The following is a 25,216-nucleotide window of genomic DNA, read 5'->3' as shown; positions in this document are numbered from 1 at the left end:
AGTCGGCCTCCTGAACAGGCAGTTCTGGAAATGTTCTAGAGGAGGTTCATCGTTGGCATCCAGGGAGTGTGTGTGCATCGACCAGGTTTTTTAAGGATGCTATATTATGCAGATAGGCTACAAATGTAAACTACTTGTTCATCAAAAAATAGGAATTTTTAAAATTCCAAAAAGGTAGCACATCCAAACATTTTTTTAATGTATACTGGATTTGGGTTTGGCACTCCACTGAAAACCATTGCTGATGCACAACCTCTTTTTCTCATTTACTTTACTGTTCATATTTGGAAGCCTTTGGAATGTCCATAAATCAGCCGTGAGGGCCTGATGCAGATTGCAGGCATGCCCAAGCCGAGAGCTATACATAAGGCATCGGAAAATTTCTGTTTAGTGTCTGCAATAATTGACAATCGCCATATACAGTATGGAGAAGGCGATGCTTTCTGTACCCGTGATCTGTATCCTGAAGCACTTGTCGAGTTTTCCAAGTTCCAAGCACGTGTGTGTGTGTGTGTGTGTGTGTATGTGCGCATATGGTCAGTGTGGACTTCCTTTGCAAAGGATCAGGCCATTTTCAAGAAACGCCCACACGTGTGTGTGTGTGTGTGTGTGTGTGTGTGTGTGTGGGAGGGGAGGGGGGCATTTCTTGTAAACGGCCTGATCGGCTGTAAAGCGCATTCACGCAGCCAGGGGCGCGCACAAAAGAACTCAGGCAAGCAGCCAGGGCAGCTTCAAACACCCTTCCCTCAAAACAAACAAATCACTGGCTTCCTTTAAAACCGGTCTGAAAAATCACCTTTCAATGTCAGTCTCAGAGTGATTTATGTGTATTTAGATTTTTTGGTACTTACACCTGTAAATAGTTATCATGTTTTTGAGGTATCTCGATTACTGTCATCATTGTGTTGTGAATGAATGCATGGGACCCGAATGGAAACAAGACCGCAAGCCGCAAGGTCTTTTTTGACTGTATACCATGTACTGTTTTGAATTTGTTATTTTCTAATAAAATAATCAATCAATCAAAAGCCAGGGAGCCAGTCACCCAAAATTGGACAGGACCTGTGATGTCATGCGGTACTTTTTATGTGTGTTTGCCCCTCCTATATACTGTCAGGAATGCATTACTGGTGGACCCAAAAGGCAACAGGATGCAAAGCAGACTATCTTCAAAGTGTTTATTTCACTAAACCAAGATAGGGCAAAACAAAGGCACAGCAAAACATGTACACTGACTTGACAGAGGTCTATATGGACCAACAAGGACACACTGCAAACAAAGGGCTTAAATAGACAGGGGTAACAGGACACCGGTGAACTAAAAATACAATCAAACACAGGATAGGCTAGGGGACTAAAAGGACACAGGTGGAAACACTGACAAATAACAAGGTAGGATAGACAAGGTAACTAACAGTAACTAGGAAGACAGGACACACTAGGAACAATACTACAAAATAAGATACACTAAACTAAGGCAACAACAGAGTAACAGAAAACCAAAACCAACGAGAAACAGTCAGGAATACATGAGCAAATACATATAAATGACAGAAATATAGTCCAAAAACTAAATAAGGACAGTCAAAGTTCACGGTCCGAGGAGCGGACCGTGACATATACAGGTTTAATGTTTGTCTTTACCAGGGTTACAGGTTTAATGTTTGTCTTTACCAGGGTTACAGGTTTAATGTTTGTCTTTACCAGGGTTACAGGTTTAATGTTTGTCTTTACCAGGGTGGAAAAAGTACTCAATTGTTTTACTTAAGTAAAAGCACCAATACTGCAATTTAGAACTACTTTGTTGCAAGTAAGTACTAAGAGTAAAAATATTCATATTGCAGAATGTCCCATTTCACAAGTATGTAAAAAAAATCTATTGAAAAAGCCGATCTACAAGCTCACAATGCGTCGAGTTGCGACACATTGTGAGTTTGTAGATTTTCAAATGGCCGAAATGTATAGGGTTGAAGTGGTTAATGTATGTTTTCTAATCAAAATTTGAATCGCCAAAGTAACTAGTAACTAACGTTTTAAAATAAACTAATTTAATAAAGTAAAAGTACAAATTTTGGCTCCGAGATGTAGTGGAGTGTAATGTTTGTTTAATAAACGCCATTGACAATGAAGGGAAAACTTACGTCATTTTTTTACTCATTACGTCATATTGTCTTTTTATTGTTAATGGCATTTAATGTTTGTGTTTGCACCGTTTGTTTTACATCTGCCATTACATCACCTAATCAACATGACCATAAGTTAGACTTTAATATATTAGCGCCCCTCACTTCACACGGCGTGATTTATATCTATTAATTTGGTCATTAAGGTCCACAGAATGAGAGGCCTGCTCTGCCGGAAACATCACGAAAACAAGTTAAGTTATGGCCATTTTTGTATACCACACCATAGACAACCAATATAACACCACACCCATATAATAATATAATACCACACCATAGACAACCAATATAATACCACACCATATAATAATATAATACCACACCATAGACAACCAATATAATACCACACCATATAATAATATAATACCACACCATAGACAACCAATATAACACCACACCCATATAATAATATAATACCACACCATAGACAACCAATATAATACCACAACATATAATAATATAATACCACACCATAGACAACCAATATAATACCACACCATATAATAATATAATACCACACCATAGACAACCAATATAATACCACACCATATAATAATATAATACCACACCATAGACAACCAATATAATACCACACCATATAATAATATAATACCACACCATATAATAATATAATACCACACCATAGACAACCAATATAATACCACACAATATAATAATATAATACCACACCATAGACAACCAATATAATACCACACCATATAATAATATAATACCACACCATAGACAACCAATATAATACCACACCATATAATAATATAATACCACACCATAGACAACCAATATAATACCACACCATATAATAATATAATACCACACCATAGACAACCAATATAATACCACACTCACACCATAGACATACATAAAGGCAAAATTCCCCAAATTTCATCATGCTTTAATTCTCCCAACCCTCCCTCTCTTCTTCCCTGTCTTTATTTTATTGCTTGGAAGAATGCACAAAAACTAATTTCACCCACTTTTTCACCTGTAAAAAACAAAGATGTGACAACAAAGGTGATTCAGATTCTGAACAGCTAACAGGCACAATAAAGCACTCCGAGTCAAACTCCAGTTGTAATATGCCAGTAGCAGCAGCACTGTGTCCTGTAGCATGCTCAATATGGCAATGATTAACCACACTGACTATAAACGAAAGTGAAAATGCCCCAGGCTGCAAAGGTTAGTAATGACCTGAGACATGATGTTCTCTTTTGTCTGACCCTTCCTCACCCAGGAGTCACCACAGCTCCTCCAGACAACAGTCTGACCCTTCCTCACCCAGGAGTCACCACAGCTCCTTATCTGACCCTTCCTCACCCAGGAGTCACCACAGCTCAGGTATCTGACCCTTCCTCACCCAGGAGTCACCACAGCTCCTTATCTGACCCTTCCTCACCCAGGAGTCACCACAGCTCCTCCAGACAACAGTCGTATTGTAGCCTCGGAAACCCAGACGTTTTTATTTCCAGGGAGAAAAAAAAAGTCTGAGTCCACTTCAATTCGGCATAGAGTAGCGCAAACATTGCTCACTCTCTGCTGATTTCTGATTGTCTGCACCTTTGTAAAATTGACATACACACGCACACACACACGCTCCTCTCTCTCTCTGTCGCTCTAAGTAATTAGTCTCATGTCACGCAGCTGCGCATATATTCTCCCGGCGGATCCTGCCGGGAGCTGCCTATGCCATAAAAAGCATAGGTGAGTTCCAGGCTAGTCGTATTGTAACTCCCTCCCTACTAAGTTACTGGCCTACCGGCATGTGCACTTAATAAGCCTCTCCAACTGATCCAAAATGCCACAGCTCGCCTGGTCTTTTAACCAGATAAAAGCCCCTCTCTCTCTCTCATAACACAAAATGGACACACAAAGGGCTGAGACACAATAAATACACTTGCGCGCGCACACACACACACACACACACACACACACACACACACACACACACACACACACACACACACACACACACACACACACACACACACACACACACACACACACACACACACACACACACACACACACACACACACACACACACACACACACACACACACACACACACACACACACACACACACACACACACACACACGTTCAGTCCAACTCATCCGGTTCCGGTTCTGCTAACTTTGACCATAAACAGCTGCTCCTTTTGAAAACATACCGATAAAAAAATAAAATACAATACAAATAGCCTACAAGCAAATGGGGGGCGTGGCCACGGGATGTCAGGACGATATTAATGCAGAAAAAATAAATAAATAAAGCCCCCAAATGTTCATCAGCAACGTGTTAATGAAAGACAGATGATGTCATCTGTGTTTTAGAGGTGTTCTCAATGACAGCTTCTCTGTGTGACAACCACACCTACAGTACAGCAGGTGTCTGGCGCCCTCTAGCGGCCGCAATAGGCCCAGTCAGTCTAAGATTTGACCCAAAACAGATTGCAAGAGTAATACATCGTTCAAGGGTCATCCTAATAACATATAAAAAATTGATTATTATATAAACTAGACCTGTATGTGCCCGTCGCAGTCGGCCACCGGCCTACTTGGGAACGATGCAACCTAATGATATTGTAATAAAAGTGGGTTTCCTATGTTTGCTATAAATTGTAGCTATGTCAGAACCTGGACAGACCACAGACAAGGGATTTAAATATATAACAGAGACATCTTTATTAAAGGTAATACTCAGTGGATTATAGAACAATAAAAGAATGAGGCAAAAAGGTGATAAACTACAACAGGACATTTCATATATGCAAAGCACTTAATGATAAAACCACTCTATAAAATACCAGCATGTATTGTATTGCATGTACACATGGCTGTGGAGCCACATTTTGGACTTGATTTATTAAAAGAAAAAAAGTGTATGTAGGCCTACAAAACAATATCACACTCTTGTACAGTAGGTGGCGGTATGCGCCTTTACGTTGGTTGCGAGCCGCCAATAAACCGAAAGAAGAAGAACCTGACTGTGACTTTCATGCTATGCTTTCATGTTGTGATATTGTTTTGTACATACACTTTTCTTTTAATAAATCAAGTCCAAAATGAACGTTATAAGATATTCTCTTCTTCAGTTACGTGGAGGAGTGACATCTTTAAGCAGGTAACTATATCAATCAAATCGCCTGTTAGTTAGAAAGGTCAGCAATGTATATGCGTCTATGCTATGCTAAGTTTAGCAAGTTAGCGTTGCTGAGTTTTGGTGCTCTGCTCACTGTCGTGTCAACCTCTCTCCCTAACCCAAAAAGAGAGAAGAGACTCATCTGATTCTACAGCGATGTACACAAGCTTATCACATGATGCTGGATGTGTGTGTGTGTGTGTGTGTGTGTGTGTGTGTGTGTGTTTGGATTCAAGCACTGAGACCATAGACTGAGACACATGATGTTACAAGACAAGTGTGTGGGATATCAAAAGCAACTGAAACATATGTGCCCTTGATCATGTATTTTATAAATGTGGACTCAAATAAAGAAATTGAAGTGTGTGTGTGTGTGTGTGTGTGTGTGTGTGTGTGTGTGTGTGTGTGAGTGAATGCAACATTCTCTTTCAATGCTGCCTGTTCTCAAAATCTAGAACGTTTTACATACAGACTATTAAGCAGAGTCATTTATAGTGCATATTATGTTCTCTCAACAGCATTGCTACACCAAACAGCAGCGCTTCCTCCCACCATAGACTTCTCAGCAGCTGGGTCCTCTCCAGAGCTGCTCCAGAACCTCTGACTTCTTCCAGATGTGCAGCTCCCGGGGGGGTATTCCAGCAGCTTCTTCCTTGGCACTACCAACAGGTCCGGACGAAAAAGCGAGGCTCAGAGTACCAGCCCAAGAACATAAAGCGGATCAGCACCCATGGCTGGCTCAAGAGACTCAGTACCAAGGAAGGCATCGAGGTCATCCTGCGACGCATGTTGAAGGGAAGAAAATCCCTCTCGCACTGAAAAGTGCCCAAATGGGAAAGTCCAAAGACGTTGTTCTGACTTGGCAATAGAAACTACTGGTTGTGGAGGTGTTGACCAACCTGACAACAACTTGTTGTTATAATTGCAGTGGCATTTGATCTATTGTACGATACTGTATGTCAAGTAAAATATCCTTGCAAAGTTGCCCTTGTGTCTCAGCAGTTTTTTGTTTCATTTGGAGGGAAAATTGATACTTAATTGATTTAATCTGTTAATCAGTTTGTGATAAAAAAATATATATTTTCCAAAGTTAGAATAAGAAGTCTGTCATGTTTGAGTAAAACAGACAATGTCGTGGTCATGGAGCTTTATCACATTTTCAACTTCAAAGTGTTTAATGACCATGTCATATTATACGGTCTGTAGCAAAAGTCTCAGCATTGAATGATGACAAGGACAGTGCCTCAATTTCACCAATGTATGTTTCAGCACCATATGCTGTGGTACCATTTTATTTTGTATGGTAAAATAGTAATAAAGGAGAGATACACACATACACTTCATGTATGTCTGTACATAGCACTCCTGGGGTCTGATCGATTGATTTTTTTATTTCACAGTATGCCGAATATGCCGAGGTACATCTCAAAAAAAGAATCAATGAGTCTCAATCTCAAATAAAGAATTGAATTGGGATTGCACTGTAAAAATGCTGCTGTACAATACATAATGTTTCTAGGTCAGTGAGTGAGACAGTGGTTAGGATGCTAGTAGATGTAGGCATAGAAAGTAGGGAGATGTTTCCATGCCACAGTCTCTGGTGTATTTACTTGCTCACCAGCCAATGAGCCTCGGCCCTCTCAGCCTGGGACCGAGGCTAACCAATGAGCAGACTTTCTCTGCGTGTTTACCATGTCACCAACCAATGGTGTCGTTGGATCAGCTGAAGGTGAGCGCCCACAGAGACGAACAACAAAAATGGAGTAGATGTGTGGAAGAGCATCAAGGCAGCGAGAGAGAGAGAGGAAAGAAACCAACCTTGAGCATTTGTTGCAACTAATTGGGACGGTTTAACTAACTGTGACGAAAGTGTTTGTGGGTGACATAATAATGTGATAAACATCAAACAAATATTCGGGCCATTTATTGTTACAAAACGCAAGAATCGGAATTGGTAAACAACGCTTTTTGTTTTTGACGACAGCGTTTAGCTAGCAGTTGCAAGCCGTTAGCGACTGTTCCTTTTCAAGACTTTCAGGTCTCATTTCTTGACCAAAGGATCTTAACCAAGACTTGGATATAAAATATGGACAAGGTAATGTATAATTTGCTAGATTTTATTTATTTTTGTACTATACAATATGTTTTTAAGTTTCTACTATCGTCGATACGTTTGTGTAGTAAGCTGTATGTCGTCGGAGGAGCGAGGTGGTAAACTGTACTGGTTTGTTTACATTTATTAAAGCCGTGTGCCCGTTCGCAAAGTGGGATAATCACTTATACATGTTATGTGTGTAGCCCAACATTTGGACTCGTTAGATGTATCTATCGATTCTGACATTGTCAATCTATGTCAGAATCGATAGATACATCTACAAGAGTCCAAATGTTGGCAATGTAGTGGGAGAGAGGATTGGCATTGTCTCGATTCGTACTGTCATTTAGCTCCCTTTACTTACACATTTATTTATCATTTAGCCTTAGCGTACGTGATCAAGTATAGTGGACAGCAGTTGTTTACATTCCTTGTCATTTCCAGGCAGATTTCTTGAAAGGGCTACCTGTCTACAACAAAAGCAACTTCAGCAGATTCCACGCAGACTCTGTGTGTAAAGCTTCAGTAAGTGTGCTTGTGTTTCAAAGGTTACAACCTTGATGGGGGGGGGGGGGGGGGACTGTACTTGGAATAATCCCAGGCAATTTAATAAAGAAAAAAAATGCATGTAAAATGACATTTCTATCCAGAGAAGTGAGACTTTTTTGCCTCAAAAAGTTAATGTTCTTTTGTTTCATTTATTTATGTAGAACCGCCGGCCATCAGTGTATCTTCCAACTCGGGATTATCCCTCAGAACAGAGTAAGTGTGTCAAGGTTGAGGATGTTAAAAGGCAGGTGAGCTACATCAGCTTGGTGAAAACGTTGTTACATACAGTTGGCACATTATTCCACATACAGTAGCCATAGATCGCCTGCACCCGCTCCTGGAAGATTATGTGCGGCATAAATGTGATAAATGCTCCGTTTGTACTCACCCATTAAATAATTCCAAAGACATGGAGTGAAATATTGTCCTTTAGTTTCATATCCATGTGAAAGATCTGGCACAAAACGTTTATTTAGACAATTATCTCCACTTTTTCACGAGCTGCACCCAGACGTCTTTCTCTCCGGACAAAGGGGCCCGGAATGACAGCTGGACTTCATTTATCAAACCTTCCTCTGATCAGTTCAGTATTGTATTTGGAGTCTAAAATCAATCATCAGGGTCAGGAAGAGTAAAATGTTTGCAGAAGAATGGGGATACAGTGATGTGCACCTCACTGACTGGGACAAAATGGCTGTGCTTTATACTAGGGTGTGGTGATGATTGCTGATTGAAACTGGTGTGACTGAGTGAGTGAGTGATGAGCTGTGAACTGATGCAGTACCTGTGACCATACAAATGCATGCATACTGATGCATACAACCAGATACAAATACAGACCTACAATAAACCTGGGTTACAACCACAAACGTCATCACCAATTGACCAGGGAAGCGCAAATGTTTGGGACACACAATTGGCAGGTGCATTGTGATAGGTGCTGGGTAATTAATCACACCACCTGCCAATTGTGTGACCCAAACTTTTGTGTTTCCCTGGTCAATTGGTGATTTTGACGAATTTACAAAGTATATGAATGATCACAAACATTCTAGGTCTAGAAACTGCTTAGCCCTAGAATGTCTGTGATACATTTCATGTATTCTCAATACACAGACATAGATCGGTGCCCTCCACTCGTAGTTAGCGGGACATGCGGTCCGCACTCGTGCACATCGCCCAATAAATAATCCCTAAGACTTGGAGTCAGATATTGTCCTCTAGTTTGGGCAATACGATGTAGCCTTCACTCTTTTCGTAAGTAAATGACATGTGATTGACTGATTGTAAGTCGCTCTAGATAAGAGCGTCTGCTAAAATGCCAAATTGTAATCTGATTGTGTTTTTTGTGTTTCTCCTCAGTTATAGTCACAGAGAAGACAAACATCTTATTGCGTTATCTTCATCAGCAGTGGGATAAGAAGGTAAAGGACTTCTTCTCATTGGATGTCTTGTCATACACACAAATCCCAGATTAGCGGGGCCGGCGGGGGGACTGGAAGAACTGCAAGAAGTGGTTTAGTATCGCTTTCAAAAAGTTAGTTTACATAATTGAAGTAATGCCATATTGTAAGGCAAGTTGGACACGAGGCATTGCATTGTGTTTGATTGTACAGATGACAACCACTGCTTTTTTTTTTTACAATTGGAACATCGTTCTGTTTTTGTTTGTCTTGTACCCCCCAGAATGCAGCCAAAAAGCGAGAACAGGAGCAGGCTGAGGGAGAGAACGCAGCACCTCCACGAAAGATTGCGAGGACTGACAGTCGGGAGCTGAACGAGGACTCGTAGAGCACTCATCCAACAAAGACGGACTAACACACTTGACATGCGCATACACAGGCAACAGTCACGCACACTCCTTAACTCAAACGCAGATGCAAAATATATATGTTTGCAAAGCAGAAGCCTTGACGGGAGGAAAGATAACTGTAAATGCAGGCGGTGTAGAACCCTGCCGCAGCAGTGCCGGTATGACTCAACAATGAATTCAGTGAAGAAGACATGCTCTTTATCTTAAGCCTAATTTATCTAGTATACTCGAGTCGGTTACATGATTTTCGGTGAGCAACAACGTACAATTAAGTATAAATTGGGCATTAACTACAGGAACCTGGGCATGTCATAATAGGTGAACATTCAGCAGAAATATGCAAGAATTCGGCAAAATAATATCATAACTACAAGCTTGCAACATTTGGTGCAGTGGGAAAAGAAGCGGGGGGCTCAGTACAAACCCCTGGGTGACCCCGTTAAACAAAAAAAAAGATATAGGTTATAAATGGTTTTGAATGTCACAATTATAATTTCTTCCTTTTGCAGTCATTTCTCACTTTTAATCTGTAGGCCATACCTTTTGTGCACATTCACTTTTCAGTAGAGAGGTCCTGCCTTTCCTGATGCAGCAAACCCTGACCACACACATCTGCTTAAGCATCTGTACTTCTGTGCTTTCAGTAACTTGGCATAGGTAGTGAACAGACAACGAAAAATGCCTACGTTTTCATTCCTCTTATCTGGTTTACATTGATACTGTGCTCAAACATGTTTTTTTGTTTGTTTTTTGGTTCATGTGCATTCAGCACATTTAGTGCTCTGCTGTTGGGCGGTCTACAGATATATTAATTCATACAACCACCCACTCAAGATATGCATGTTTTATGTTAAAGTCCATGTAATTAAGTTGCATGCCACCTTATTGTGGTTTACTCTCTCCAATTAGGAGTGTTTTGGTTTTGAAATGTGATGACGTGCTTTTTCATTGCGCTTTACGCCTTCTTAGATCACCCAGCATGAAGTTGTGGAATGGAAAATACCCAAGATGACAACTCCATTGTTGTAATTAGGAACTCAGGTTATTGTTGTGGACTGTGTTTGTGCTATAAGACTTAACGTCCCAAAGGAAATGTTATGTTTTCTCTCCCTTCAGTTGAGTGATCGATGAGTTCTTGCCTTAAAAAGTGAAAGGGAGTGTTTTCTGACCACATCATAGAGTGCTCCATTGGTTTACGGTGTGTGATAACGCGTGAAGAATTGTATACGATCATAAATTTGTGTGGATCTAGCGTCTCCTTCTCCTAAACTTAGGACACATTGATTTAGGCCAATACTAAAATAGTTTTTGTATGACCTTTTGTAGCAATATTTTAAAGCATGATGTTGAATGCTTTGCGTTGCATCAGTTTCTGCAGTGCTTGCATCTCCCCTCTGAAGTGCAAGGCTGTGTCACATCTGATGTTGATTGCTGTGGAGAATGCTCACTAGACTGGTGAGACCGACTGGTGGTGACAGTAGTACTGTAGCTGTACAGGAACTTATTTGGTGGACATGTAGCCTGGGCACCGTTCCATTTCGGGTTCATGAACCGGTCGGGAGCGGATGATATCGCTACGTCATGTTGTAGTATTGTTTTGTAGTCGGCAATCTTCCGGAACTTACTTTTCCCTCAAACCGATTTTTTTTTCTCAAAAGCTAAAGGCTACGAGAGCTTTTATTGTTATTCTTCCGGTTTGAGGGGGAAAGGGAGGTTCCGTTTGATTGTTCCTGCCTGATGACTACAAAACAATACTACAACATGACGTAACGATATCATCCACTCCAGACCGGTTCACATGGCATTTTTGGGACAGAGACCAGGCTTTCCTCCGAGGTGGAAAGCCTGGTGAGGCGAGGTTAGTGGACATGTAGTTCAATTGTGCAAACTTGTCATAAGTGTGCCCTTCAAATTTTGGTTGAATTAGTCATCCAGATAAGGAATGATGTTTTAATGAGGACAAGCACAATTGTGTTTATTGGATTGGATAGCATGGCTGCCGATGGAACATGAAGGAAACGGAGTCTCACTCTTTCTGCTGCTACTTGTGAAGTTGGTGAATTGTATTCACAATAACTTTCCAAAGTTTGTATATTTGTACAGTGTGTAAAGGTTTGCTTGTTCTGGCCCCTTTTATCAGGTAATGATGCATCAAGGACATCCTCCGAGACAGCCATATTTTGTTTGAAAGGCTCCTCTTAATCTGATGTTGGTTTAACCCATTTTGACCTACACATGTCTAAATACTGAGTTTTCTGATGAACCCCATGTTTCTATGTCAGTCGTTCTCAAACATTTTCATGTCAAGGACCCCCAAGATTATATGTAATTGGCCGCCGAACCCAATCTCTAAATATGTTGTTCCAGGGACCCCCGCCAGAAGCAAAGATTTGAGTTAAAAACGTTCGCTCTAAAAGAATATACTGTATATTCAAAGATTTGTGCCACATTTTCACGATTTTTCAAAAATGGCAGACCTACAAGCTCGTGGTGCCTATTTTTTAAAATTCGAAGAACGACTGACATTTTTAGAATCTGATCTCAGGTCAGAATGGGTTAATCAGACCAGTGTGTGTCCAGTGGAAACCTCGTATGAATCTGATCTCAGGTCAGAATAGGTTAAATTGTTGAATACGGTATATGTTAACCACAACATCAAATGGCAGATCTCAACACGTGTTTGTCGTACAAAGAAGAAATGGTTACGAAAATGTCGTCCTGCTCCCCTACAAATCAAATCCTAATCATACATATTATTGCTGTCGGGTGGAAACCTTGTATGTCTAAAACGGTTCCTTTTTTAAATTATTTTAACCCATTCTGAACGGGAACCCCTTTTGGTGTTTTAACTAAGCATTGTTATACTTTAGCTATTGAAAAATAGCAGATCGACAAGCTCATACGTCTGCTATTTTTGAAAAATGCTGAAAATGCGCCCATAATGGGTTAAAATAGTGAAAATATTATAGTGAAAATATTATTTTCACTATTTTAAATATTATTTTCACCTTTCCTTCATACAATACCTACCTACAAAACTATCAACTATAATGTTTTGCCATGTCCAATCATTACATCTGTCTAAAGTATGTTTAACATGAAATGTTCACAGGTACTTAATTGCTTCAATAAGCCTGGACAAGTATATTTCAACTTCATTTTTAAGCCAGGGCAGGGACAGATCAGCTTTGGTTTATCGTTGTGGATGTCATGGTGGTCATTATCGATTTCAGATGTTTTTCCTTTGTTTCATGACTACATGTGTAACTTGTGATAAACATAAAGTTCTCTTTAATTGACTTAGAATGGAAATTATCCTCTCACAGATGTGTTTTTATGTTTCATTGCATTTTAATCTCTTTGGATCCTTATTCTCAATAAATTGAGCTACGGTAAATCCGTGTGTACGGTGTCCTATTGTCCTAATGCAGTGATACTCAACCTCAGGCCCGCGGGCCACCTCAGGCCCGCGGGACCATTATGACTGGCCCACCAATGAAAATATAAAAAAAAGAAGAAAAAAAAATCTGGAAAATGAAATAAAAATAAATAAATCTGAATGAAGTTATCTTTAATTACATTATTATAAGTAATACTATTAGAGTTGTACTATTACTCGAACGAAAATAAAAGCTTGGGGGGGGGGAGATGCAATGCAAATGAAAGACATATACTGTGTATCCCTATTCCCTGACATAATTTTATAGCTAAACGGACAGAATTCTATTTTATTTGAATGATGAAACCCAGCTGCCATTAATAGTTGGAAATGGAAATGGAAATTGTGGAAATTGTAATTGCGGAAATTGCGGAAAAGGTGGAAATTGCGGAAATGGAAATTGCGGAAATGGAAATTGAGGAAATTGCGGAAATGGAAATTGCGGAAATGGTAATTGCTGAAATTGCGGAAATTGCTCTGCACTTATAGCTATCTATTTTCAGGTAGATTGTTTTATTTTACTCCGTCAGCCATATCACTACTCATTTTTTTTCATGAAAAAGGTCATAGCTGGGTAATCTATTTTCAGGCAAATTGTGTTTATTGTATTTTATTTTACTCAGCCATAACAATTTATTTTCTGTTAACCAACTTGCTGGCTGGCAGGCAGGCAGACAGCTACTACTTGATACATTTTGCGAAAATAAAGCAATTGAAAGAGAGAAGTTATCAAGTATCATTAATGTCGTAATTTTATCTACTGGCCCCTGGCCCCTTGCCATTTTTGTAATGTGGCCCACAGGTAAATCTATTTGAGTATCCCTGTCCTAATGTGCCGTTACCTGCGTTTATATTATGCTCAATATCAATCTTATCACTGATCCAAAAAACAAAAAAACCTTTCCATCGTCTCATAATGGGTATTTTATTCAAGTGAGATAATGTTTGCATCACTGGAGACAGTACATTCACAAATTTATGTAATAAAATAATTCATAGAAAATCAAAGCTAAGAAAAATATATTTCTCACGTCACAGTGATTATAATCTGAGCTATTGCAAGAGGAATAGAATGGCTTTCAAAGTGCTTGACAACTGAAAAGACATGGCGTTACTTACCGCTGAAATGCTTGCAGATGATTACAACATGCATTCAAGACAGGCATGACGAAAAAGTAATGTAGTTGGTGAAGTACTATTCACAATCTACATCCTTTGATTTAGATTAAACAGGCTAATAGTCCAGTTTCAAACGTTCTTTGCACAGCTATAGGATCATTCTTTTGCCGTGGCAAATAGCAATTGGAAACCAGTTCAGAGCCACAAGTCATGCAGCACTTTAACCTTAGTTACAGGGCTTCATTCAAGGAATTACACATACTGTACATTTGAATATTTTTTTTTACATGGAAGCCATAGAGAGCAACGGGAGAATAGATACAGTACAATGCTTTTTGTGCAAAGCAGTTTGCATCAATGGTGAAAGTCTTAATCCATTCTGGGTCGGGAACCCCTTTTGGTGTTTTAACTTATCATGTTATACTTTAGCTTTTCCAAAATAGAAGATCTACAAGCTCATAGCGTGCCACTCGGTGGCTCGCTACGAGCTTGTAGGTCTGCTATTTTTTAAAGATCGTGAAAATGTGGCACAACATTTTTAATATATATTCTTTCAGAATACTTTATTTATTTCGCCGTCAGGCCTAAATGGGTTAACACTTAGCTGACCTTACATTTTGGTCCTCTTCAACTAAAGTTTCTGCCACCGTTACAAGACAGTGCTTTTGAAGGCTCAGAATGTTTGCCCACGAACATTTGTACATTGCACAGTCCCATCTTTACACGATAATGGAATGTTTTTAATAGTCTTATTTTATTGACTCTTTGAGCCAGGGTTATCTGAATCACTTGATTGTCTCGTTTCTCCTCCTTTATCGGAATCGTTGGAAGGTAATTCCTCCGGCGTTGTATTTAGGTCAGTATCGCCTGTTCTGGACGACGGCCCGTTCACGCACACCACAGTCCCCTCCGACTTGCTGAAATTGAACAGTTTCCCGGGACTGAATGTCCTGTTGGGAGACTGTGACCTTTCCTGGCCGCCCCCGGGGAGCGCGGCAGCAGCCGAGGCATTCGCCGCCGCCGACCCTTGCGTTGCTCCTCCTCCTCCTCCTCCGACCGCCACCAGTTCCTTCTTCGCCTCGGGCGACTTCAGGAACTTGAAATTCAGGAAGCCGGGGAGCAGTTTGGCCTCGCCTCCCGTCGGGGACTGGGCGGGGGTGGAGGAGCGCGAGGAGGAGGACTTCCCCTGCAGCGGGATGATCTGCTTGAGCTTCATCACGTTGTTGTTGCCCAGGAGAGAGTTGGGCCTCTTGGGCTTGTTGTTGTTGTCCCCGGGCTTGCCCCCCCCGCCCGAGGTCTTGTCGTGGTGGTGGTGGTGGGCGCCGCCGGCGGCGTCGGCCTTGTGGTACTCGCTCTCCTGGCGAGCCTCGGCCTGCAGCTCGGCCTGCCGCTGCATCTCCTCGTCCTCGCGGCGGCGGCGGAGCTGCTGCTGGAAGTGCTGCTGTGCCTGGCGCTCGTGTTTCTGCGTCCGCGAGAGAGACAGACCGAGAGGAGTGAAGAAGAGGGAAGAGAGTGAGTAGAGCACGAAGGCAATAGAGCACCGAAGAGCATATCGGCCAAGAAGAGCATATCGGCCAGTGTTGTTTTCGTCGAATAATACTATGACGAAAAATGTTCGTCGACTACCTTTTTTTTCTCCACTGACGAAAACTACATAAAAAAACTAAGCCACGATGACTAAAACTATGGCTAAATATACTGACAATTTCGTCTGCAAATAAAAACGAGGGGGTGGCTGTATTTGTATTTGTATTTATTTATTCAGCACAGTATAAAAACAGCATAGTGAACATATAAATATGAGAAGGGTAGGGTGCTAGGCTGAGGCAAAAAAGCCCAAGGGGCTTATACGAGGCCTCTACCTATATAAATTAAAATGAAACATTGTATATGAGATATAGAATATCCAGAAAACATGATTGCAGTATATAAAACATAAACAAATCAAAACAAAAACACAACAAGAACATGATTAGAATTTTTGGTTATTTACATGATTAGAGAAAATAATAGATGATACAAAGAAATATAATTATAATTAGGTGATCTGGTCAATTAAGTGGGTCCTAAACTTATGTTTGAAATTTTTTAATGAAGTAGAATTTGATGAGATTGCTGTATAGGTGTTCCATAGCTGGGCCCCCCTGTATCTGATGGAGAACTGACACAGAGCAGTACGGAACTTTGGGAGATGTAAATGATTTGACTGTCTCGTATTGAAGTGGTGCACATCACTGTTGAACTGAAAAAAGTATTTACATGGCAAAGGAAATGAAACTGGCTGGAACAATACTTTGAAAATAAAGTTGCAGGTTTGGTATGTATTTAAATTAAAGATTGGTAAAATATTGAGTTGTTTAAAAAGAGGGGCAGAATGAGCAGACCAGTCACTGTATGTGGCAATCCTGCAGAATCTTTTTTGCAAAATGTGGAGTCTGTGAAGATGTGTATTATAAGTAGCTCCCCAAATGATATTGCAATATATAAGATATGGATAAATTAAGCTATAATAAAGAGTTGGGAGACAGTTTTGATTAACCAGACTACGGAATTTGCCAATAATGCCAATGGATTTTGATATTTTCTTACAGACATGGCTAATGTGGTTTGTCCAGCTTAGTCTTTCATGGATGATTACACCAAGGAAGGTTGTTGATGTAACCTGAGAAATTGGATCATCTCCTATAGACAGACAGGTGTTAGAATTAGAATACTTTTTATTTTTTGATGTAAATATAATAAAATTGGATTTTTTTATGTTCAGAGATAATTTGTTTAATTTAAACCATTTTGAAATATTTTCAAGATCGTGATTAGCCTTTGCCATTAGAGCTGAGAAATCAGTATGTGAAATAAATAAATTAGTATCATCTGCAAAAAGTACAGGAAACAAGAAGGACAAAGCTGCGGCCAAATCATTAATATAAATCAGAAATAAGAGTGGTCCTAGTATAGACCCCTGGGGGACCCCACATTTTAAGGTTGCACTCTCTGATGATTTACCGTTGATGATAACAAATTGTTGGCGGTTATGAATATAATTTAAAAACCATGTATGAGTGATTCCAGCAAATCCATAGTGTAGTAACTTTTGAAGAAGAATATCATAGTTAACAGTATCAAATGCTTTAGATAAGTCGAGAAAAATTCCTAGAGCGTATTCATTATTATTGAATGCAGTATGAATTTTATCAACTAATTGAAGAATAGCCATTTCTGTAGAATGATTTTTCCTAAATCCATATTGGTGTTTGTACAGTATGTTATGGTCCTGCAGATGTTCGATCATTCTGTTAAAGACTAATTTCTCCAGAATCTTTGAGAAACATGGGAGAACAGAAATAGGGCGGTAGTTACTAAACACACTATGGTCTCCAGATTTGTAGACAGGAACTACTTTGGCAATTTTAAGGTCATTGGGTATTATTCCAGTTTCTAGAGATTTGGTGAAAATATGGGTCAGAGGCTTAACAATTGAATTTCTAGTTTTAATGATTAAGTTAGATCTGACCTCATCATGACCAGCAGCTGAGTCTTTCATGCACATAATTATGTCCATGATTTCCTTCTCTGTAGGAGGTTTGAAGCTCTGAATAGAAGGATGGTGACCTGTCAGAAACTCTGATGGAGACCCGGCTGTAGGACTTATCCTCTCTGATAGAACTGTACCAATATTAACAAAATAATTGTTAAAAGCATATGCAATGTCAGATGGGTCAGAGTAAACTCTATTGTCATCAACAAATTGAGATGGAAGAGTGGCTGTAGCCTTTTTCCTATTTAGAAGCTGGTTGATGACTCTCCAGGTGGTTTTGATGTTATTTGAAGCCTCATTAAATTTGTCTGAAAAGTACTCTTTCTTAGCAGTTCTAATAAGATGGTTGTAATTGTTGCGATATTTCTTATAATTTGCTATATTCATTGGGGATGGATTACAGATAAATTTCTTATACAACTTATTCTTAGCTTTCAGAGACTTGTGGAGATCTGGTGTAAACCAGGGTTTTCTAAATGCACAGACCTTGTTTGCTTTTTTACTGACAAGAGGAAAGCACCTGTTGAATATAGAGTTAAAGTACTTTAAAAATGACTGATATGCTTGTTCAACATCATCATGGGTGTATACATCATCCCATAGGATTTCATCAATCAACTTCTCAAATTGGTCAACATTTCTTTTGTTAAACACTCTAAACCTTAGAACTTCTGCCTCCTGGTGGTTAACTGAGGCTTTTGATGAGAAGTGAAACACAGGATAATGGTCAGATATATCAGAATGAAAGACACCAGATTTCCATACATTATTAAGAGAGTTAGTAAATATGTTGTCAATAAGGGTTGCCGATGAGGAAGTCACTCGAGTAGGTTTAGTAATTAAGGGGTATAAGGAGTTTGCATACAGAGTATTCAAAAATTCTGCAGTGAGTGAAGAGGACTCACTGTTAAATAGATTTATATTGTAATCGCCCAAGAGGAAACATACTTTACCTTCTCGGTTAATTTTGTCTAGTACACATGTAAGACTAGAATTGAAATGTGCAATGTTTGAGTCTGGGGGCTTGTATATGCAGCCTATGACAACATGCTTACCATCAAAAATGTCACAAGAGGGTATTTCAAGAAACAGTGATTCAACATCATGACTCTCAGAGTTGAGTGCTAGATCATCTCTATGTTTGAATTGATATTTATTGTGTAGGTATATGGATACACCTCCACCAGATTTAGCCATTCTACAATGGTGTAGAGCATTATAATTTGGAATGTCAAAGACAGATGTCAACTCATCAGTCAACCAGGTTTCAGAAAATGCCAAGACTGAAAATTCATGATTTAACAAAGACAAAAAATGAAAAAGTGCCTCATGATTTTTTGAGAGACTACGGATATTTAAGTGAAAAGTAGAGAACTGCTTTGTTTGGGGCTTTGGAATCTCAAGTAGTAGACTATGAAATTGATCGATACTAAAATAGTCACAAGATAGTGACTCAGGAGTTAAGGAGCTAAAGAAGTTTGAATCAGGATCAAGGGGGTCCATAAATTTAGAGTCACTACGTAGGCTCAGATCAAAAGGATTGAAATACATAGGACTTGAGTCAGTTATTAACCTAAACTTGCATTTTAAATCCTCAACCAATCCAACATCATCAATATCATGATATGGGAAAATGGAGATACACTCAGAACAAGTCCAAGAGCTCCATTCATTCATTTCATGTGCATTAATAGGTGTGCATCTCAGATGGTAAAACTCTGTACAGCAGGTACAACAAACAGTAGGGTTAGATAGGATATTATGGCAGTGATGACAGTGAGAGCTGTCCATTATAGAGTGTGAGATATGTAATGTATCATGTGCAAGGGTTAAAATCACTGGCATTTTCAGTTCACCTAGACATCAGGTGCAGGTTTCTGAGATGGTGGGTGGACAATGAGTTTGTCATACCGCAGGTAGGCAATGTCGCCCTTCTCCCTGGCAGCCCACATAGCTGGAAGGAGATCTTTTCGCTTCAGTCGAACAGCTTCAGAAAAATCTTCATTTATGTAGACATTTGAACCTTGCAGGTTCTTGGCTTTGCTGAGCACCTCCAGTTTGTCCTTATAGCGCAGAAACTTGACAACAATGGGCCTGGGCCTGGTGGAAGATGGAGAAGGTTTTCCAGTCCTGTGGGCCCGCTCCAGCTCAATGTTGCGGCTGTCCAGCTTTAGCTTCTCTGACAGCAGCTTCTTCACTTTGACCTCAGAATCAGACCATTTCTCACCCTCTGACTCTTTAATGCCATCTATAATGATATTGTTTCTTCTTGATTGACTTTCCATATAATCAAGTTTATCTTTAAGTGGGATAAGACTTTTTCTGACCGATTCCACATCATTTTTCGTCTCCTTGCAGGCATTTTCCCACGTCTTACAATAGTCTTTAAAATCTTGAAGTTCTTTTTGAGTGAATTCCAGACTAGCCTTGAGGTCATTAATGAGTTCCATTCATATTTGATCCAGCCGGTTTCTGGAGAAAATGGAATTACTGTGGCCGCAAAAGCCTTGAAACTACATTATGAAAGCAATGTCGCTACTAATATACGTCACGCCCAGCTGTCAACACATTGCGTTCCTGAGATTCCTCATTGACGTAAACTCAGCTGGCGGTGATTCGACTCGTACTAACCACGAAACATTAAATATATAAAAAAATACACGAACCTGTGGACTGGCGCCCTCTACTGACAGTGACGTCAGGACTTTGGTGCTGAGTCTATGGTGACTAAAACTAAGACTAAATATACTATCGATTTTGTCAACAAATAAAAACTAGACTAAAATGGAAGGGACTACAAGAGATCCAGTATAAGTCATTTTACACTTGGTTGCATGCTGAAAATAGCCGATCTACAAGCTCACAACACGTCGCGCTGCGTCGCGTTGTGAGCTTGTAGATCGGCTATTTTCAGCAAGTGTAAAATCAGCCATTACGACGGCATCAAGGCCCTCAAAAATACATTTTAGTCGAACTACATCAACTGTAGATTTAGTCGACTAAAATCTTATGATATTTAGTCGACTGAGTCAGTGACTAAAATGTGACTAAAACTAGATTCGAGAAACGTTTCAAGAGACTATGACTAAAACTAAAATAGAAATTTGCTGGCAAAAACAAACACTGGAGTGAGCAGCAATAAGGACTGAGTTGTAGCTCATTGTTTGAGGGGGAATTGGCATTAGGAGTTTTTTATTTGACGTACCATACAAAGACCAAGGGGCACAAAATAAGACACACTCACAGGTGACACACACACACACACACACCTCACAAAGTAGAGCAAGCTTTCAACTTTTTGTTCGAAGGTTCTTTCAAGCTATAAGACGTCTCTACAGTATACCTTGAAAGCTTCCCTTCGTCGGTACTCTAGCTTGGCCATCTCGTCTGCTACCCAGCCAGGGATATCAGGGATGGCAACATGGATGACGTACTTTAGGAGAATTGCAAAGTGCTGTAAAACCACCGACAGCACAAAAGGGACAGGGATGAACAGACAAGTTCCATACAAAAGCAAACAAACAGTCACCAATGTCCAAACAAAAGTAGAGCTCTTAAACACACAAAGGGCTCCATTTTCGTCACCCCTTATCCCTAAACGTAGTTGCCTTTTTTTTTTTTTTTTTTTTACTATTTTGCAAAACATTTTTGAATAGTTAAAATGGCCAGTCGACAAGCTCACAACGTGTTAAAGTTGATTGGCTAGTTGAACTATTCAAAAATGTTTTTCAAAATAGTACAAAAGGCAAAGACGTTTAGGGATAAGGGGTTTAGATTTGACGAAAATGGAACCCAAAGTCTCCAGAGGATTTGCATTTGCTATTGTTGCTGCAAACACACAAATCAGTGTCAGTTTACAAAAAAAACACAGCTACAAAAAACAGATTGATTTGATTTTTTCATTTGCAACAAAGCCAGACAACGGACAATAACATTCAGGTGAGCTGAGCACTCTATCCACAGTACCGCTATGTTTCGTTCAGTGCGGTCTCAACATTGACTAATTAGTGTCAATTTGGCGGTCCCTAGTGTGGGAACCACTAGCTTACATAGCCTCGATCGTACTGCTGGTGGACACATTTACAGTTACACTAGCATATGAGCATACCTCTAGCAAGACAATGCAGATGATGGTCATCTCTGGACTCAGCCAGGGGAAGAGCCGTTGAAGCTGCCCGCATTGACCAATCAGGTAGCAGTTCACTATGATGGCTATCAGTCCCATGGCCTCCATCACTGTCTGTCGATGCCAAAAAGCGAGGGAGGAAATATACAGGTGGTCAACTTAAATACATTTGTATTATTAATCCATTCGGGACGGGAACCCCTTTTTTGGTGTTTTAAGCATCATGTTATGCTTTAGCTATTGAAAAATAGCAGATCTACAAGCTCGTACGTAGCACGGCACTCAAGCTTGTAGGTCTGCTATTTTTGAAACATCGTGAAAATGTGGCACAAATCTTTGAATATATTCTTTCAGAGCGAACATTTTTAACTCTAATCTTTGAATATATTCTTTCAGAGCAAACATTTTTAACTCAAATCTTAGAATATATTCTTTCACAGCAAACGTTTTAACTCATATCTTTGCCTCTGGAACAACATATTTTCAGATGGGGGGTCGGCGGCCAAATACATATAATTTTTGGGGTCCTTGACATGAAATATTGAGCACCACTGACATAGAAACGTAGGTATTTCAGAAAACTGTCAGGATTTTAGAAAATGGGTTAATTTAGGCTTCAAATTACATTTCCATAAAAGTGTGCATTTCTTTTCTCAGGGCAAAGAAACAAAAGATACCGACCGACCTGCCATCGGCCAATAGTGTCCACCCTTTGTCCAAAGGGCCTCTGCAGACCCGTGCAGAGCTTCAGGCCGTCGCTGCGTATCTCGATGATGTTGTTGATGAGAGCACACATGGCGGCCAGAGGGAAGGCCGAGGAGAAGAGAACCACGTAGCCAAACTGGACGAACATCTCCTGGTAGTCCTGAAGGGTGTCCTGTCGAGGTCAAAGGTCACCAGTGATCTCATCAGTGGTGGTGGAAAAAGTACTGAATACTGAAATGTGGAAATGCTGTTACAAGTAAAAGTCCGTAATTGAACATTGACTTGAGTAAAAGTACAAAAGCATTGACATCAAAATGTACTTAAAGTACCAAATGTGCTTATTGTGCAGAATGTCCCATTTTGCAAGTTTTAGGAATGTATACAAATCCTTAGATCGGCTATTTTCAAATGGCCAAAATGTATATAGTGTATTGTACTCAAGTACAGTACTTAATTAAATGTAGAGATCAGATTCATACGAGGTTTCCACGGGACACACACTGGTCTGATTAACCCATTCTGACCTGAGATCAGATTAAAAAAATGTCAGTCGTTCTTCGAATTTTTCAAAAATAGCAGACCTACAAGCTCGTAGCGCGCCACTCGGTGGCGCGATATGAGCTTGTAGATCTGCTATTTTTCAATAGCTAAAGCATAACATGATGCCAACACCAAAATGGGTGCCCGGTCAGAATGGGTTAAATAAGGCTGGCCTGATAACTGAACACCCAGAACTAGGTCACACTGTGACAATACATTTTGTGTGTGTTTTTTTTCTTCTTTTCTGTGAGGTTCAACTCCTTCTGAGAGAAGAAACAAGGTGTTTGTGGCTGATATTTGAGTTATAGGCCATCAGTTTATGCCACAGGCATTCAATAATATGCTATTTAAGCAATTTCTTCACAAGTATTTTGGAGTTGGTTAACTTTATAACCTCCCGATGTGCTGGTTGGTGCCTTGCATGGTCTCTGCTGCCATCGGTGTATGAATGTGTGTGAATGTAATGCACACTCTCTGAAATGCACCATTTACGATTTAATAAATGACAATTTTCACAATAAATATGAGTTTTAAGCAGTTTCCTCACACTTGATTTAAATTCTGATTATTTAATTGGATTCCCCATATATGAAAACATAAAAAGTCACTTCAGTCTATTTTCTACCTTTGTTTAGTAAAAATATAGGCGTTTTATTATGTTTCAGCATAGTGGTGGCCACCATCTTTAAAAGGTCCATTTTGAGGGCTTAGCGGCCATTTTTGAGCTTGGCATACAGCAGATTTGGATTCAGCAGACCTTAATACCCCTAGAAAACATGTATGCCATAAATTAACACGATTTGCCTTCAGGACTTTAAATAAGCACATATTCTGAAATGCTGCCTATGTTGGAATTAAGGAATGACTATTGCAATTGGTGGTGTCATCTTTCATCATTGCTGACACTGGAATATGCCGGAAGTTTGATGGAACCAATACAGTACGAGGTTCATATTGAGTGTGATCCTGCGGGACAACAAAATCATATATGCCCTCAAGTTGATTGGCTAATTTATCCTTGAATGTATTCCGCCGACACAGAAAAGAAGGTGGTACAGCTAGAGGAGTATCTCGAGCTATTTCACAGTATCTGTCCCACACATCTACAAGATCCAATATATCAGCTTGCTTTGCTGTCTGTTCAAGCTCTTGGCAAAGCCACACTAATGGCATCTCTGTGCTCTGGAGTGACATACTGGCCATGCGATGAGCCCTATACGTTCAAATAAGACAAAGCAACTCCGGTGATAACTTCCATCTGCAGCAGTAAGATCATTTCCACAAGATAGTCGAACTCTTAGGAATTGATCATACTTTGCTGATTCTAATAGTCAATCAGCGAGGCAGAGGTACTGTAAGGGGTTAGGCAAAAATCGTAGTTTAAACGAGCAAGAGTCAGAATCAGTTCTTAAAGAAGGATCAGCAAAAATGTCTTGAGAGCTTGAGTGAGTCACAGAAACAATCTGGCAAACACTGAGCAGGGAGAGGGCTCTGGCTTAAATAAGGCTGGCCTGATAACTGGTGATGGTCTCCAGGTGTGTTCACTCTGGCAGAAGCTCCACCCACACCCAGAACTAGGTCACACTGTGACAATACATTTTGTGTGTGTTTTTTTCTTTTCTGTGAGGTTCAACTCCTTCTGAGAGAAGAAACAAGGTGTTTGTGGCTGATATTTGAGTTATAGGCCATCAGTTTATGCCACAGGCATTCAATATGCTATTTAAGCAATTTATTCACAAGCCATTTTTGAGCTTGGCATACAGCAGATTTGGATTCAGCAGACCTTAAAACCCCTAGAAAACATGTATGCCATAAATTAACACGATTTGCCTTCAGGACTTTAAATAAGCACATATTCTGAAATGCTGCCTTGACTATAAAGGTATATACCGGTAAGCTAGACATTAAAATGTTCAAATGTGTCCCCTTACTCTCCTGGAACTGTACCACCCG

The 25,216-nt window shown here is 40.0% G+C and overlaps 2 protein-coding genes and 1 long non-coding RNA gene across 4 annotated transcripts in view; 2 read left to right on the top strand and 1 right to left on the bottom strand.

The window, feature by feature from the left end:
* Positions 1–5,184: 5,184 nt before the first annotated feature.
* Positions 5,185–6,326, top strand: LOC308325452. The gene is made up of 2 exons (XR_013965025.1): positions 5,185–5,324; positions 5,861–6,326. It is a non-coding gene; the product is annotated as an uncharacterized lncRNA (long non-coding RNA).
* Positions 6,327–7,101: 775 nt separating this feature from the next.
* Positions 7,102–11,816, top strand: LOC308325864 (DET1- and DDB1-associated protein 1-like). Its single transcript, XM_080778584.1, has 5 exons — positions 7,102–7,437; positions 7,882–7,962; positions 8,148–8,199; positions 9,349–9,410; positions 9,673–11,816. The coding sequence occupies exons 1-5, from the start codon at positions 7,429–7,431 to the stop codon at positions 9,775–9,777; spliced, it is 309 nt and encodes a 102-aa protein (XP_080634710.1). The 5' UTR covers positions 7,102–7,428; the 3' UTR covers positions 9,778–11,816.
* A 2,351-nt stretch (positions 11,817–14,167) lies between these two features.
* The window catches only part of ano8a (anoctamin 8a), a 53,757-nt gene continuing 42,708 nt past the window's right edge, over positions 14,168–25,216 (bottom strand). For both annotated transcript variants that reach the window (XM_080777672.1, XM_080777673.1), the window contains exons 15-18: positions 22,704–22,895; positions 22,001–22,132; positions 21,236–21,346; positions 14,168–15,819 (exon numbers count right to left, since the gene is read on the bottom strand). In XM_080777672.1, coding sequence (XP_080633798.1) covers positions 15,112–15,819; positions 21,236–21,346; positions 22,001–22,132; positions 22,704–22,895 — 1,143 coding nt within the window. In that variant the 3' untranslated portion in view covers positions 14,168–15,111. The remainder of the gene's footprint in view (positions 15,820–21,235; positions 21,347–22,000; positions 22,133–22,703; positions 22,896–25,216) is intronic.

The sequence above is a fragment of the Protomyctophum bolini genome (assembly GCF_963924005.1).
Source record: "Protomyctophum bolini genome assembly, chromosome: 12".
NCBI classification, from domain to species: Eukaryota; Metazoa; Chordata; class Actinopteri; order Myctophiformes; family Myctophidae; genus Protomyctophum; species Protomyctophum bolini.
Note: the sequence above shows the minus strand (reverse complement) of the source record. Positions and strands in the feature narration are given on the sequence as shown.

Coding starts and splice junctions, on each gene's coding strand:
- LOC308325864 (XM_080778584.1), top strand. Junction 7,963..8,147: donor ACTCTGTGTGTAAAGCTTCA/GTAAGTGTGCTT, acceptor TTATTTATGTAG/AACCGCCGGCCATCAGTGTA. Junction 9,411..9,672: donor ATCAGCAGTGGGATAAGAAG/GTAAAGGACTTC, acceptor TGTACCCCCCAG/AATGCAGCCAAAAAGCGAGA.